General features: G+C 46.1%; 1 protein-coding gene across 11 annotated transcripts in view; it reads right to left on the bottom strand.

The window, feature by feature from the left end:
* LOC110516453 (transcription elongation factor A protein 2) overlaps positions 1-14,916 on the bottom strand; it is a 73,194-nt gene extending 58,278 nt beyond the window's left edge. For all 11 annotated transcript variants that reach the window (XR_016483536.1, XR_016483539.1, XR_016483540.1 and 8 more), the window contains exons 1-5: positions 14,576-14,916; positions 9,223-9,285; positions 8,194-8,299; positions 3,566-3,662; positions 782-936 (exon numbers count right to left, since the gene is read on the bottom strand). Coding sequence is in view for 1 of the 11 variants with exons in the window: in XM_090185772.1 (XP_090041898.1) it covers positions 782-936; positions 3,566-3,662; positions 8,194-8,299; positions 9,223-9,285; positions 14,576-14,644 (490 nt within the window). In the remaining 10 variants the exon portion in view is untranslated. The remainder of the gene's footprint in view (positions 1-781; positions 937-3,565; positions 3,663-8,193; positions 8,300-9,222; positions 9,286-14,575) is intronic.
* Positions 14,917-15,545: the final 629 nt, after the last annotated feature.

Raw genomic sequence — 15,545 nt, 5'->3', positions numbered from 1 at the left:
CTTTCAACGTGGCACAGTCCAACAAGTCAGTTCCTCAGATTTCTGCCCTGCTAGAGTTGCCCCGGTAAACTGTAAGTGCTGTTATTGTTAAGTCGAAATGTCCAAGCGCAACAACGGCTCAGCCACAAAGTGGCAGGTCACACCACCTCACAGAACGGGACCACCGAGTGCTGAAAAATAATCTATCCTCAGTTGCAACACTCACTACAGAGTCCCAACCTGCCTCTGGAAGCAACATCAGCATAAGAACTGTTTGTCATGACATTCTAGACGATTCTGTGCTTCCAACATTGTGGCCACAGTTTGGGGAAGGCCCTTTCCTGTTTCAGCATGACAATGCCCCCTTGCACAATGCGAGATTCATACAGAAATGGTTTGTCAAGATTGGTGTGGAAGAACTTAACTGGCCTGCACAGAGCCCTGACCTCAACCCCATCCAGTAGTGTATATGACTTGTTAAGCACATTTTTACTCCTAAACTTATTTAGGCTTGCCATAACAAAGGGGTTGAATACTTTTTGCACTCAAGACATTTCAGCTTGTCATTTTTAATTTAAGTGTAAACCATTCTAAAAACATAATTCCACTTTGACATTATGGGGTATTGTGTGTAGGCCAGAGACACATGTCAATGTCATCCATTTTAAATTCAGGCTGCAACACAACAACAAAATGTGGAGAAAGTCAAGGGGTGTGAATACTTTCTGAAGGCCGCTGTATAAACATATACAGCTCTGGAATGTGCTGATAATGGCGGCCATCTTGGTAAGGTCTGTCTCACCGTCGGTCTGCAGGGCAGCCACCAGCAGCTCTCGGCACTTGGTGCGTACGCTGTCAGTGGTGACGGGAGTGGGAGGGAAGGAGGTGAACTTTAGGGTGGTGGGGGTTGTAGGTGTGGTGGGAGTCTTCGGGGGCTCCGGCAGTTCTTGTTTCTTACTGGGGTAGACAAGAGGGTGACAGCGAGAAGAAAGTGTCACATCGTGTTATGAGTCACCCTGATCCTTCCATTTATTCTGACTGGGTATTAAACCCCCCGTCGTCTACCTACCAGTTAAACCCTGTCGTCTACCTACCAGTTAAACCCTGTCGTCTACCTACCAGTTAAACCCTGTCGTCTACCTACCAGTTAAACCCTGTCGTCTACCTACCAGTTAAACCCTGTCGTCTACCTACAGGTTAAACCCTGTCGTCTACCTACCAGTTAAACCCTGTCGTCTACCTACCAGTTAAACCCTGTCGTCTACCTACCAGTTAAACCCTGTCGTCTACCTACCAGTTAAACCCTGTCGTCTACCTACCAGTTAAACCCTGTCGTCTACCTACCAGTTAAACCCTCATCGTCTACCTACAGGTTAGAAACCCTGTCGTCTACCTACAGGTTAAACCCTGTCGTCTACCTACAGGTTAAACCCTGTCGTCTACCTACCAGTTAAACCCTGTCGTCTACCTACCAGTTAAACCCTCATCGTCTACCTACAGGTTAAACCCTCATCGTCTACCTACCAGTTAAACCCTGTCGTCTACCTACCAGTTAAACCCTGTCGTCTACCTACAGGTTAAACCCCCCGTCGTCTACCTACCGGTTAAACCCCATCGTCTACCTACCGGTTAAACCCCATCGTCTACCTACCGGTTAAACCCTGTCGTCTACCTACAGGTTAAACCCTCATCGTCTACCTACAGGTTAAACCCTCATCGTCTACCTACCGGTTAAACCCCGTCGTCTACCTACAGGTTAAACCCTGTCGTCTACCTACCGGTTAAACCCTGTCGTCTACCTACAGGTTAAACCCTGTCGTCTACCTACAGGTTAAACCCTGTCGTCTACCTACAGGTTAAACCCCGTCGTCTACCTACCAGTTAAACCCTGTCGTCTACCTACAGGTTAAACCCTGTCGTCTACCTACCAGTTAAACCCTGTCGTCTACCTACCAGTTAAACCCTGTCGTCTACCTACAGGTTAAACCCCATCGTCTACCTACAGGTTAAACCCTGTCGTCTACCTACAGGTTAAACCCTGTCGTCTACCTACAGGTTAAACCCTGTCGTCTACCTACCGGTTAAACCCTGTCGTCTACCTACCAGTTAAACCCCATCGTCTACCTACAGGTTAAACCCTGTCGTCTACCTACCGGTTAAACCCCATCGTCTACCTACCGGTTAAACCCTGTCGTCTACCTACCAGTTAAACCCTGTCGTCTACCTACAGGTTAAACCCTGTCGTCTACCTACCAGTTAAACCCCATCGTCTACCTACAGGTTAAACCCTGTCGTCTACCTACCGGTTAAACCCCATCGTCTACCTACCGGTTAAACCCTGTCGTCTACCTACCAGTTAAACCCTGTCGTCTACCTACAGGTTAAACCCTGTCGTCTACCTACAGGTTAAACCCTGTCGTCTACCTACCAGTTAAACCCTGTCGTCTACCTAAAGGTTAGAAACCCTGTCGTCTACCTACCAGTTAAACCCTGTCGTCTACCTACAGGTTAAACCCTGTCGTCTACCTACCAGTTAAACCCTGTCGTCTACCTGAAGGTTAGAAACCCTGTCGTCTACCTACCAGTTAAACCCTGTCGTCTACCTACAGGTTAAACCCTCATCGTCTACCTACCAGTTAAACCCTGTCGTCTACCTACAGGTTAAACCCTGTCGTCTACCTACCGGTTAAACCCTGTCGTCTACCTACAGGTTAGAAACCCTGTCGTCTACCTACAGGTTAAACCCTGCCGTCTACCTACAGGTTAAACCCTGTCGTCTACCTACCAGTTAAACCCTGTCGTCTACCTACAGGTTAGAAACCCTGTCGTCTACCTACAGGTTAAACCCCCTATCGTCTACCTACAGGTTAAACCCTGTCGTCTACCTACCAGTTAAACCCTGTCGTCTACCTACAGGTTAGAAACCCTGCCGTCTACCTACAGGTTAAACCCTGTCGTCTACCTACAGGTTAAACCCTGTCGTCTACCTACCAGTTAAACCCTGTCGTCTACCTACAGGTTAAACCCCCTATCGTCTACCTACAGGTTAAACCCCCGTCGTCTACCTACCCAACCCAAGTCCTTTGGGCTCAAGCTAGATTACCCATCACCAACTTGTAGTTCATTGAACCACCTATGCAACATATGACTCCACATTAGCCCGCTGAGCTAAAGCCTAGGTATGATTCACAAACTATAGGCTACTATTATTTGACCCTGCTGGTCATTTATGAACATTTGAACATCTTGGCCATGTTCTGTTATAATCTCCACCCGGCACAGCCAGCAGAGGACTGGCCATACCTCATAGCGTGGTTCCTCTCTACGTTTCTTCCTAGGTTTTGGCCTTTCTAGGGAGTTTTTCCTAGCCACCATGCTTCTACACCTGCATTGCTTGCTGTTTGGGGTTTTAGGCTGGGTTTCTGTACAGCACTTTGAGATATCAGCTGATGTAAGAAGGGCTTTATAAATACATTTGATTTGATTAGTTCAGGGAGCTCACACAAGTCTTTGGTGCTCAGACAAGGTTATTCACTGAACTACCTCTTGTTACATGACTGACACTCGGGTTGGCACGGCGTCTCACCTGCGGTCGCTGGATCCAGGACTGTCCTTGGACGAAGATGACCTCAGAGGAGAGCCCTCCCTCCTCTTCTCCTCCACAGCCTTCCCCTCAGAACCGTCTGTAGGGACACACAGTCAGCTGATTAATATCTATATAGGCGATGGGTCAACATTTACATAATGGGTACCTGGAGGAAAATTTTTGCTTTTTAAAATGTTAGTCAAGATGAGGGTTTAGTATTATTTATTTTTATTATCATCTAGTCTAATGAATTGTCATAAAATACATTTCCAAATGTCAGTGTTTGAGTATTTAGTTGCTTATGAGGCTATATATCAATGTGCATGACGCCACCCTTCATCTCTGATTCTCATACTGGGCAATATCAAGTGAGTCTATAGGCTAGTTAGAGTGGTCTCAGTCACATGATCCACAACCTATAGGCTAGTTAGAGTGGTCTCAGTCACATGATCCACGGCATATAGTCTAGTTAGAGTGGTCTCAGTCACATGATCCAACACCTATAGGCTAGTTAGAGTGGTCTCAGTCACATGATCCACAACCTATAGGCTAGTTAGAGTGGTCTCAGTCACATGATCCACGGCATATAGTCTAGTTAGAGTGGTCTCAGTCACATGATCCAACACCTATAGGCTAGTTAGAGTGGTCTCAGTCACATGATCCACAACATATAGTCTAGTTAGAGTGCTCTCAGTCACATGATCCAACACCTATAGGCTAGTTAGAGTGGTCTCAGTCACATGATCCACGGCATATAGGCTAGTTAGAGTGGTCTCAGTCACATGATCCACAACCTATACGCTAGTTAGAGTGGTCTCAGTCACATGATCTACAACCTATAGGCTAGTTAGAGTGGTCTCAGTCACATGATCCAACACCTACAGGCTAGTTAGAGTGGTCTCAGTCACATGATCCACAACCTATAGGCTAGTTAGAGTGGTCTCAGTCACATGATCCACAACCTATAGGCTAGTTAGAGTGGTCTCAGTCACATGATCCAACACCTATAGGCTAGTTAGAGTGGTCTCAGTCACATGATCCAACACCTATAGGCTAGTTAGAGTGGTCTCAGTCACATGATCCACAGCATATAGGCTAGTTAGAGTGGTCTCAGTCACATGATCCACGGCATATAGGCTAGTTAGAGTGGTCTCAGTCACATGATCCACGGCATATAGGCTAGTTAGAGTGGTCTCAGTCACATGATCCACGGCATATAGGCTAGTTAGAGTGGTCTCAGTCACATGATCCACAACCTATAGGCTAGTTAGAGTGGTCTCAGTCACATGATCCACAACCTATAGGCTAGTTAGAGTGGTCTCAGTCACATGATCCACAACCTATAGGCTAGTTAGAGTGGTCTCAGTCACACGATCCACAACCTATAGGCTAGTTAGAGTGGTCTCAGTCACATGATCCACAACCTATAGGCTAGTTAGAGTGGTCTCAGTCACATGATCCACGGCATATAGGCTAGGAAGGCCTAGTCCAAAAAACTCATTATTTTACAGACGGACTAGCCTGTGTTCTGTTCAGTTTGAGAATGAGATTGCGAAGACGAGGAGGACCGAAGGTCAACTTTGATAGCTTGCTACTACTATAATAGATTTTAGAGGTCGGCCGATTATGATTTTTCAACGCCGATACCGATTATTGGAGGACCAAAAAAAGCCGATACCGATTAATCAATCGTTTTTTTTATTTTTTATTTGTAATAATAATTACAATTACTGAATGAACACTTATTTTAACTTAATATAATATACATCAATAAAATCAATTTAGCCTCAAATAAATAATGAAACATGTTCAATTTGGTTTAAATAATGCAAAAACAAAGTGTTGGAGAAGAAAGTAAAAGTGCAATATGTGCCATGTAAGAAAGCTAACGTTTCAGTTCCTTGCTCAGAACATGAGAACATATGAAAGCTGGTGGTTTCTTTTAACAGGAGTCTTCAATATTCCCAGGTAAGAAGTTTTAGGTTGTAGTTATTATAGGAATTATAGGACTATTTCCCTCTATACCATTTGTATTTCATATACCTTTGACTATTGGACGTTCTTATAGGCACTTTAGTATTGCCAGTGTAACAGTATAGCTTCCTACCTGGGCTCGAACCAGGAACACAACGACAACAGCCACCCTCGAAGCAGCGTTACCCATGCAGAGCAAGGGGAACAACCACTCCAAGTCTCAGAGCGAGTGATGTTTGAAACGCTATTAGCGCGCACCCCGCTAACTAGCTAGCCATTTCACATCGGTTACACCAGCCTCATCTCGGGAGTTGATAGGCTTGAAGTCATAAACAGCGCAATGCTTGACGCAAAACAACGAGCTGCTGGCAAAACGCACGAAAGTGCTGTTTGAATGAATGTTTACGAGCCTGCTGCTGCCTACCACCGCTCAGTCAGACTGCTCTATCAAATTAAATTATGTTTTAATTCCTATTTTGGATATCGGGGAGGGTCACGTTTTTTTCCCCTCATGCGTTCAGAGAGGATTGAGGTCAAATATATTTTGCTGAAGGGAGAGACATACATTTCCATTCCGGAGAGGTCTGATTTTCTAATCAAGTTCACTGCCTTTAGACACATGCTTCCTGTTTGGACTTCTTCCACTATAGTGGTTGTATTACTCTATTATAATAGGTATCCGTCCCGGTCTCTCTAGATCAGACAGGATCCCATCCTGTCCAGTACAGGCAGACCTACAGACAGACATCATGTTTCACAGGTATGAGGCAGACCTACAGACAGACATCATGTTTCACAGGTATGAGGCAGACCGACAGACAGACACCATGTTTCACAGGTATGAGGCAGACCGACAGACAGACATCATGTTTCACAGGTATGAGGCAGACCTACAGACAGACACCATGTTTCACAGGTATGAGGCAGACCGACAGACAGACACCATGTTTCACAGGTATGAGGCAGACCTACAGACAGACACCATGTTTCACAGGTATGAGGCAGACCGACAGACAGACACCATGTTTCACAGGTATGAGGCAGACCTACAGACAGACACCATGTTTCACAGGTATGAGGCAGACCGACAGACAGACACCATGTTTCACAGGTATGAGGCAGACCTACAGACAGACAGTCGTATCAGATGTGAGGCAGACCTACAGACAGACAGAGTCATATGAGATGTGAGGCAGACCTACAGACAGACCCAGTCCTATGAGATGTGAGGCAGACCTACAGACAGACAGAGTCATATGAGATGTGAGGCAGACCTACAGACAGACCCAGTCCTATGAGATGTGAGGCAGACCTACAGACAGACAGAGTCATATGAGATGTGAGGCAGACCTACAGACAGACAGTCATATGAGATGTGAGGCAGACCTACAGACAGACAGTCATATGAGATGTGAGGCAGACCTACAGACAGACAGAGTCCTATGAGATGTGAGGCAGACCTACAGACAGACCCAGTCCTATGAGATGTGAGGCAGACCTACAGACAGACCCAATCCTATGAGATGTGAGGCAGACCTACAGACAGACCCAGTCCTATGAGATGTGAGGCAGACCTACAGACAGACCCAGTCCTATGAGATGTGAGGCAGACCTACAGACAGACCCAGTCCTATGAGATGTGAGGCAGACCTACAGACAGACCCAGTCCTATGAGATGTGAGGCAGACCTACAGACAGACCCAGTCCTATGAGATGTGAGGCAGACCTACAGACAGACAGAGTCATATGAGATGTGAGGCAGACCTACAGACAGACCCAGTCCTATGAGATGTGAGGCAGACCTACAGACAGACCCAGTCCTATGAGATGTGAGGCAGACCTACAGACAGACCCAGTCCTATGAGATGTGAGGCAGACCTACAGACAGACCCAGTCATATGAGATGTGAGGCAGACCTACAGACAGACCCAGTCCTATGAGATGTGAGGCAGACCTACAGACAGACAGAGTCATATGAGATGTGAGGCAGACCTACAGACAGACCCAGTCCTATGAGATGTGAGGCAGACCTACAGACAGACCCAGTCCTATGAGATGTGAGGCAGACCTACAGACAGAGTCGTATGAGATGTGAGGCAGACCGACAGATAGACACCATGTTTCACAGGTATGAGGCAGACCGACAGACAGACACCATGTTTCACAGGTATGAGGCAGACCTACAGACAGACACCATGTTTCACAGGTATGAGGCAGACCTACAGACAGACACCATGTTTCACAGGTATGAGGCAGACCTACAGACAGACCGAGTCCTATGAGATGTGAGGCAGACCTACAGACAGACCCAGTCCTATGAGATGTGAGGCAGACCTACAGACAGACCGAGTCGTATGAGATGGGAGGCAGACCTACAGACAGACCCAGTCGTATGAGATGTGAGGCAGACCTACACAGACCCAGTCGTATGAGATGGGAGGCAGACCTACACAGACCCAGTCGTATGAGATGGGAGGCAGACCTACAGACAGACACCATGTTTCACAGGTATGAGGCAGACCTACAGACAGACACCATGTTTCACAGGTATGAGGCAGACCGACAGACAGACACCATGTTTCACAGGTATGAGGCAGACCTACAGACAGACCCAGTCATATGAGATGTGAGGCAGACCTGCAGGACAGACTTACCCAGTAGTTTCTTCCAGGACTTGATGAGTGACTTGGCCAGGGTCTGGACCTCTTCCTCTGAACTCTGCTTCCTCACAGCGTTCACTGACATACCGATCCTGGTGGACTGACAAACACATCGTGTTTTAGCTTCATCATTACAGTTTCTCACAGCGTTCACTGACATACCGATCCTGGTGGACTGACAAACACATCGTGTTTTAGCTTCATCATTACAGTTTCTCACAGCGTTCACTGACATACCGATCCTGGTGGACTGACAAACACATCGTGTTTTAGCTTCATCATTACAGTTTCTCACAGCGTTCACTGACATACCGATCCTGGTGGACTGACAAACACATCGTGTTTTAGCTTCATCATTACAGTTTCTCACAGCGTTCACTGACATACCGATCCTGGTGGACTGACAAACACATCGTGTTTTAGCTTCATCATTACAGTTTCTCACAGCGTTCACTGACATACCGATCCTGGTGGACTGACAAACACATCGTGTTTTAGCTTCATCATTACAGTTTCTCACAGCGTTCACTGACATACCGATCCTGGTGGACTGACAAACACATCGTGTTTTAGCTTCATCATTACAGTTTCTCACAGCGTTCACTGACATACCGATCCTGGTGGACTGACAAACACATCGTGTTTTAGCTTCATCATTACAGTTTCTCACAGCGTTCACTGACATACCGATCCTGGTGGACTGACAAACACATCGTGTTTTAGCTTCGTCATTACAGTTTCTCACAGCGTTCACTGACATACCGATCCTGGTGGACTGACAAACACATCGTGTTTTAGCTTCATCATTACAGTTTCTCACAGCGTTCACTGACATACCGATCCTGGTGGACTGACAAACACATCGTGTTTTAGCTTCATCATTACAGTTTCTCACAGCGTTCACTGATCCTGGTGGACTGACACTGGCATTGAGAATACTAGACACTGTACTGATCATAGTAATAGAATATTATTTTCTTCAGACAGAGGCCTACAGCAAGAGGAGAACAAGCTTAGGTCTACCTGTAGAGTCTCCAGAGACATGTTAATGATCTTCAACTCCCTCAGCAGATATATGGCACCGTCCTGTGAAGAAAAAAGACAGCTAAATGTTGACACCTGTTGAATTGAATGGATGGCGTCTACAATAATGTAAATATATTTTTAGTGAGCAAGCAGTATGCATATTCCAACACAATATTAGTCTAGAAACTATGATTTTTTTTATTTATTAAATTGTGCAGGCCTATGGTGATACGGGAAAAATATATATTTTTTAAGGCGGGTGGGGCTTAATTTGGTCTGGTTAACAGTCAGCGGTAACAGCAGGTCATCCATGAGGCAGGACTGAATGTGTATGGATTTATGAGGTTTATCTCTAGGTAAATTATTCTGGTTTCGCCTCCAGGCAGGGGTTGACAGAAGAGGTAGTGGCCTGATAAAAAAATATCCAGGCTCAAGGTTAGCTTGTACACAGGGCAGCCTTTATGTGCCGGCCTTGGAGGGCCTGTCCCGCTCTACCGTGCCTCCTTCGAGGGCCTGCTCTACCGTACCTCCTTGGAGGGCCTGTCCCACTCTACCGTACCTCCTTGGAGGGCCTGTCCTGCTCTACCGTACCTCCTTGGAGGGGCTGCTCTACCGTACCTCCTTGGAGGGCCTGTCCCACTCCAGCGTACCTCCTTGGAGGGCCTGTCCTGCTCTACCGTACCTCCTTGGAGGGCCTGCCCCGCTCTACCGTACCTCCTTGGAGGGCCTGTCCCGCTCTATCGTACCTCCTTGGAGGGCCTGTCCCGCTCCAGCGTACCTCCTTGGAGGGCCTGTCCCGCTCTATCGTACCTCCTTGGAGGGCCTGTCCCGCTCCAGCGTACCTCCTTGGAGGGCCTGTCCTGCTCTACCATACCTCCTTGGAGGGCCTGTCCCGCTCTACCGTACCTCCTTGGAGGGCCTGTCCCGCTCTACCGTACCCCCTTGGAGGGCCTGTCCCGCTCCAGCGTACCTCCTTGGAGGGCCTGTCCCGCTCCAGCGTACCTCCTTGGAGGGCCTGTCCTGCTCTACCGTACCTCCTTGGAGGGCCTGTCCTGCTCTACCGTACCTCCTTGGAGGGCCTGTCCTGCTCTACCGTACCTCCTTGGAGGGCCTGTCCCGCTCTACCGTACCTCCTTGGAGGGCCTGTCCCGCTCTACCGTACCTCCTTGGAGGTCCTGTCCTGCTCTACCGTACCTCCTTGGAGGTCCTGTCCTGCTCTACCGTACCTCCTTGGGGAGCCTGTCCCGCTCTACCGTACCTCCTTGCCCATCCAAATAAAATATTGACATCTATTTGACCAAGACGCGAAGCAGAGAGAAAGATACATGAATCTGAGACAAAGCAAAACAGCGCCCCTCTGTCTTAGTATGTGTAGCCAGCCCATGAATCTGATTCTGTCTCGACTAAGAGCATGACATGTCATACTATTTTCGGCCAGACAGCATCATCATATAGGCTACATATTAGAGGTCGACCGATTGATCGGAATGGCTGATTTAATTAGGGCCGATTTCAAGTTTTCATAACAATCGGACATCGGTATTTTTGGACAAATTTTGGGATTTGGCCGATTATTTTTTTTACACCTTTATTTAATCTTTATTTAACTAGACAATTCAGTTAAGAACACATTCTCATTTACAATGACGGCCTAGGAACGGTGGGTTAACTGCCTTGTTCAGGGGCAGAATGACAGATTTGGACCATGTCAGCTCGGGGGACCCATTCTTGCAACCTTAGTCGATGTGCAGGGGTACGAGGCCATATACACAGAGTACCAGTACTGAGTCGATGTGCAGGGGTACGAGGCTGTATACACAGAGTACCAGTACTGAGTCAATGATAACTTGGCTATATACACAGGGTACCAGTACCGAGTCAATGGTAACTTGGCTGTATACACAGAGTACCAGTACCGAGTCAATACACAGGATATCAGTACTGAGTCAAACTTTTATTTTTCCAGGGAAGTCAGTTGAGAACAAATTATTATTTTCAATGACGGCCTAAAAAACAGCGGGTTAACTTGTTGTTCAGTGGCTGAACGGCAGATTTTTACCTTGTCAGCTCAGGGATTCGATCCAGCAACTGTCCCAACGCCCTAAACATTAGGCTACCAGCCGCCCCAATGTGCAGGGGTACGAGGTAATAACATGGCCTTATACAGGTACGAGGCTTTATACACACTGTACCAGTACTGAGTCGATGTGCAGGGGTACGAGGTAATAACATGGCCTTATACAGGTACGAGGCTTTATACACACTGTACCAGTACTGAGTCAATGTGCAGGGATACGAGGTAATAACATGGCCTTATACAGGTACGAGGCTTTATACACACTGTACCAGTACTGAGTCAATGTGCAGGGGTACGAGGTAATAACATGGTTTTAAACACGCTGTACCAGTACTGAGTCGATGTTCAGGGGTACGAGGTAATAACATGGCTTTATACACAGGGTACCAGTACTGAGTCGATGTGCAGGGGTACGAGGTAACAACATGGCTTTATACACAGGGTACCAGTACTGAGTCGATGTGCAGGGGTACGAGGTAATAATATGGCTTTATACACACTGTACCAGTACTGAGTCGATGTGCAGGGGTACGAGGTAATAACATGGCTTTATACAGGTACGAGGCTTTATACACACTGTACAAGTACTGAGTCAATGTGCAGGGGTATGAGGTAATAACATGGCTTTATACAGGAAGTACCAGTACTGAGTCAATGTGCAGGGGTACGATGTAATAACATGGCTTTATACAGGAAGTATCACTTCTGAGTTGATGCACAGGGGTACAAGGTAATTGAGGTAGATGTGAACATATAACTAGGATTAAGGCATTAGGATAGATAATAACCAGTAGATGGTAAGAGTTGATAACCAGACCGTATAATTGCCTCGAAACTGAACCGAAACGAACTTTACACATATAAACAAAATGAAATAAATGAAGGGGATGATGACGATGGGGGAGAAAGGGTGAGTTGATGACCTATGGGGAAGCAAACAATGTAATGTAATCACTAATTGTGAATGAAAAACATGGCGGGCCATTCTATTGTAATGATCCATTGACATTATAAATCTCTACATGGTATGTAGCCTCTATCAGACCACCAAATCCAAGTAGTCTTACGGTTTTGGTGGTGCCCATGCCCCCCCCCCCCCCCACCAGATGGAACCTTGAGACAGGAGAGAAGAACGGACAGTTTTTGTCCGATTATCAGCACAAAATGTCATCACTGAGAGCGCAGGCTCAAGCAGAATCAGCAACGCACAAGCTTTCGTTGTTTATGCTCCAACAGATAACGGACTATTTTTGACTGCGGTCACAGCGACACGCTTATAATGATGTTTAGGCTACTGATGTGTTTTATCATCTGACTGGGCGTCTTGCTGACCGCGGGTCTTTGTGGTCGGTCGTTTTGTTTAGTGTCGTTATAGAAGGAAGCTGTTGTCGCGTTCCAACACAAACCCTTTCCTCTTTCACAGTTGTCGCGTTCCAACACAAACCCTTTTCTCTTTCAGAGTTGTCGCGTTCCAACACAAACACTTTTCTCTTTCACAGTTGTCGCGTTCCAACACAAACCCTTTTTTCTCTTTCACAGTTGTCGCGTTACAACACAAACCCTTTTTCTCTTTCACAGTTGTCGCGTTCCAACAAACCCTTTTCTCTTTCACAGTTGTCGCGTTCCAACACAAACCCTTTCCTCTTTCACAGTTGTCGCATTCCAACACAAACCCCTTTCTCTTTCACAGTTGTCGCATTCCAACACAAACCCTTTTCTCTTTCACAGTTGTCGCGTTCCAACACAAACCCTTTTTTCTCTTTCACAGTTGTCGCGTTCCAACACAAACCCATTTCTCTTTCACAGTTGTCGCATTCCAACACAAACCCCTTTCTCTTTCACAGTTGTCGCATTCCAACACAAACCCTTTTCTCTTTCACAGTTGTCGCGTTCCAACACAAACCCTTTCCTCTTTCACAGTTGTCGCATTCCAACACAAACCCCTTTCTCTTTCACAGTTGTCGCGTTCCAACACAAACCCTTTTCTCTTTCACAGTTGTCGCGTTCCAACACAAACCCATTTTTCTTTCACAGTTGTCGCATTCCAACACAAACCCCTTTCTCTTTCACAGTTGTCGCATTCCAACACAAACCCTTCCTCTTTCACAGTTGTCGCGTTCCAACACAAACCCTTTCCTCTTTCACAGTTGTCGCATTCCAACACAAACCCCTTTCTCTTTCACAGTTGTCGCGTTCCAACACAAACCCTTTCCTCTTTCACAGTTGTCGCGTTCCAACACAAACCCTTTCCTCTTTCACAGTTGTCGCATTCCAACACAAACCCCTTTCTCTTTACAGTTGTCGCGTTCCAACACAAACCCTTTCCTCTTTCACAGTTGTCGCATTCCAACACAAACCCCTTTCTCTTTCACAGTTGTCGCGTTCCAACACAAACCCTTTCCTCTTTCACAGTTGTCGCGTTCCAACACAAACCCTTTCCTCTTTCACAGTTGTCGCGTTCCAACACAAACCCCTTTTCCCTCTTTCACAGTTGTAACTAAGACGAATGTCCGCGAATGTCATGTGTTGAACCCTTGACTGTTTTTACATTTCCTACGGTAAAATAAACTCGTGAAAACGCTTGTGATATTTAAACTATGTATTTTAATGTCACCGAAGACCTTCAAAAACACAAGCAAATTTTTTGTGTTTTTGTAATAGCATATATGAAATGCATTAATTACACTATTAGCTTGAAGGGGTTAGTGTTCATAATTTGATTAGTTCCGTGAAATAGAAGTGATTCGTTGTGGGCCGCTCCATACAGACATCAAATGATCCCACTGATTAGTCCTGCCTCCCCAAACGCTACCCCCATGGCCTTCAGTTTCTTCCTGGGGTGGGCTGTGTAGCGAACAATACAGCAACGACAGAATTCAGTTTCACTCGTCAAAAAGCAACGATTGGGCCTGACTAAGTATGAGAAGACGAGTGGCCTGGGATGTGTGGTCCACCATTCATAAAACACATCACCCGTTAATGTAACAATGTTTCTATATCTATCCATTATTACAACCTACGCTGCTACATTGTTGCAATGTGCAACAATTCCCTTTCATTTCATATCGACCGAACAATCAGCTAGTTTTTTTTAAAATTCAGAACAACAAATAGCCAACACCTTTCAGTAGCTTTCCAGATTGTTCGATGGCTACAAAGGTGCATCACACCAACACCACAGTACTCCTGCACTGCCTCGCCTCTACCTGATTTCTGATGCTGGGGGCGTTGGTCCTGCGTCCACTGCCGCGCTAGCTGGCAAACCCAACTTACCGTGTTTTTCTTGTGCACCATTTTGTCCAGCTTTTTAGCAATGCGTTCGACCTCGTGGTCTTTCGCCATTTTGCTTGTATTATTTTTTTGTAGCTGCTCTTCTCTCCCGTTACGGATGAACCTCCATTTATGTTGGAAAAAAACCCTCTATCGTCTCTTTCCTTTCTCTCACAGTCCCCAACCCATCCACTTGTTTCCTCACGGCGCGCGGGTTCCTACGTCTTCTTCTTTCTTCATTATTGCAGACTATACCTATTGGTGTATTGCCGCGCCACCTGCTGTACGGGGTATGGAAACAACAAATTCATTAATGAATGATCCAATATTCATTTCGGGAAGAGTAAAAAAATGTGTGTGCTTGTTCACCACCACAAGTGCATCATTTAGGCTCAGCTGGCATACGATGTGATCTACAGTCGTATGTACACTTGACACATTACCAACTATTATGCATTTATCACACTGCATGGGCTTGGGCACGAATACTCTAACAGGGTATCTCTCAAAAAAAAAACATTAAAAACAAGTGAGAAGGGAATGGATTGAGTGGGCGTCCTCGCTCCACCCACCATGCGGGTAAGTCAGTGCCCACAAAACACTTGATCCAATTATTTGAATACATCCTTTGTTTTTACTTCTAAAGCAAACCCACTCTTAGGCGCCCTGCTTCGAAGATCCACAGACACACACAACACGTTCCAAACCGATATCTTCTTGAGGCGCAGAGCACGCTCCTTCTGTTCCAAAGAAACACACACTCACACAAACAAAAAATAAATAAAAAATAGCCCACTTCTCTTCACTCTCATCAACACAGTCTTATTCAATGTATCCACAAATTTTAACATAGATTTAAATCAGATATCTCAGGAACAAACATAGACAAAAATATATAATGAATAGAAAAATCTATATTCCACTATTACACACCACCAACTAACATCAATATACCACTATTACACTCCACCAT

This window comes from Oncorhynchus mykiss, chromosome 9, assembly GCF_057628025.1.
Source record: "Oncorhynchus mykiss isolate SJ-2025 chromosome 9, ASM5762802v1, whole genome shotgun sequence".
NCBI lineage: Eukaryota > Metazoa > Chordata > Actinopteri > Salmoniformes > Salmonidae > Oncorhynchus > Oncorhynchus mykiss.
The sequence above is the reverse complement of the archived record's forward strand: the minus strand, read 5'-3'. Positions and strand labels throughout refer to the sequence as shown.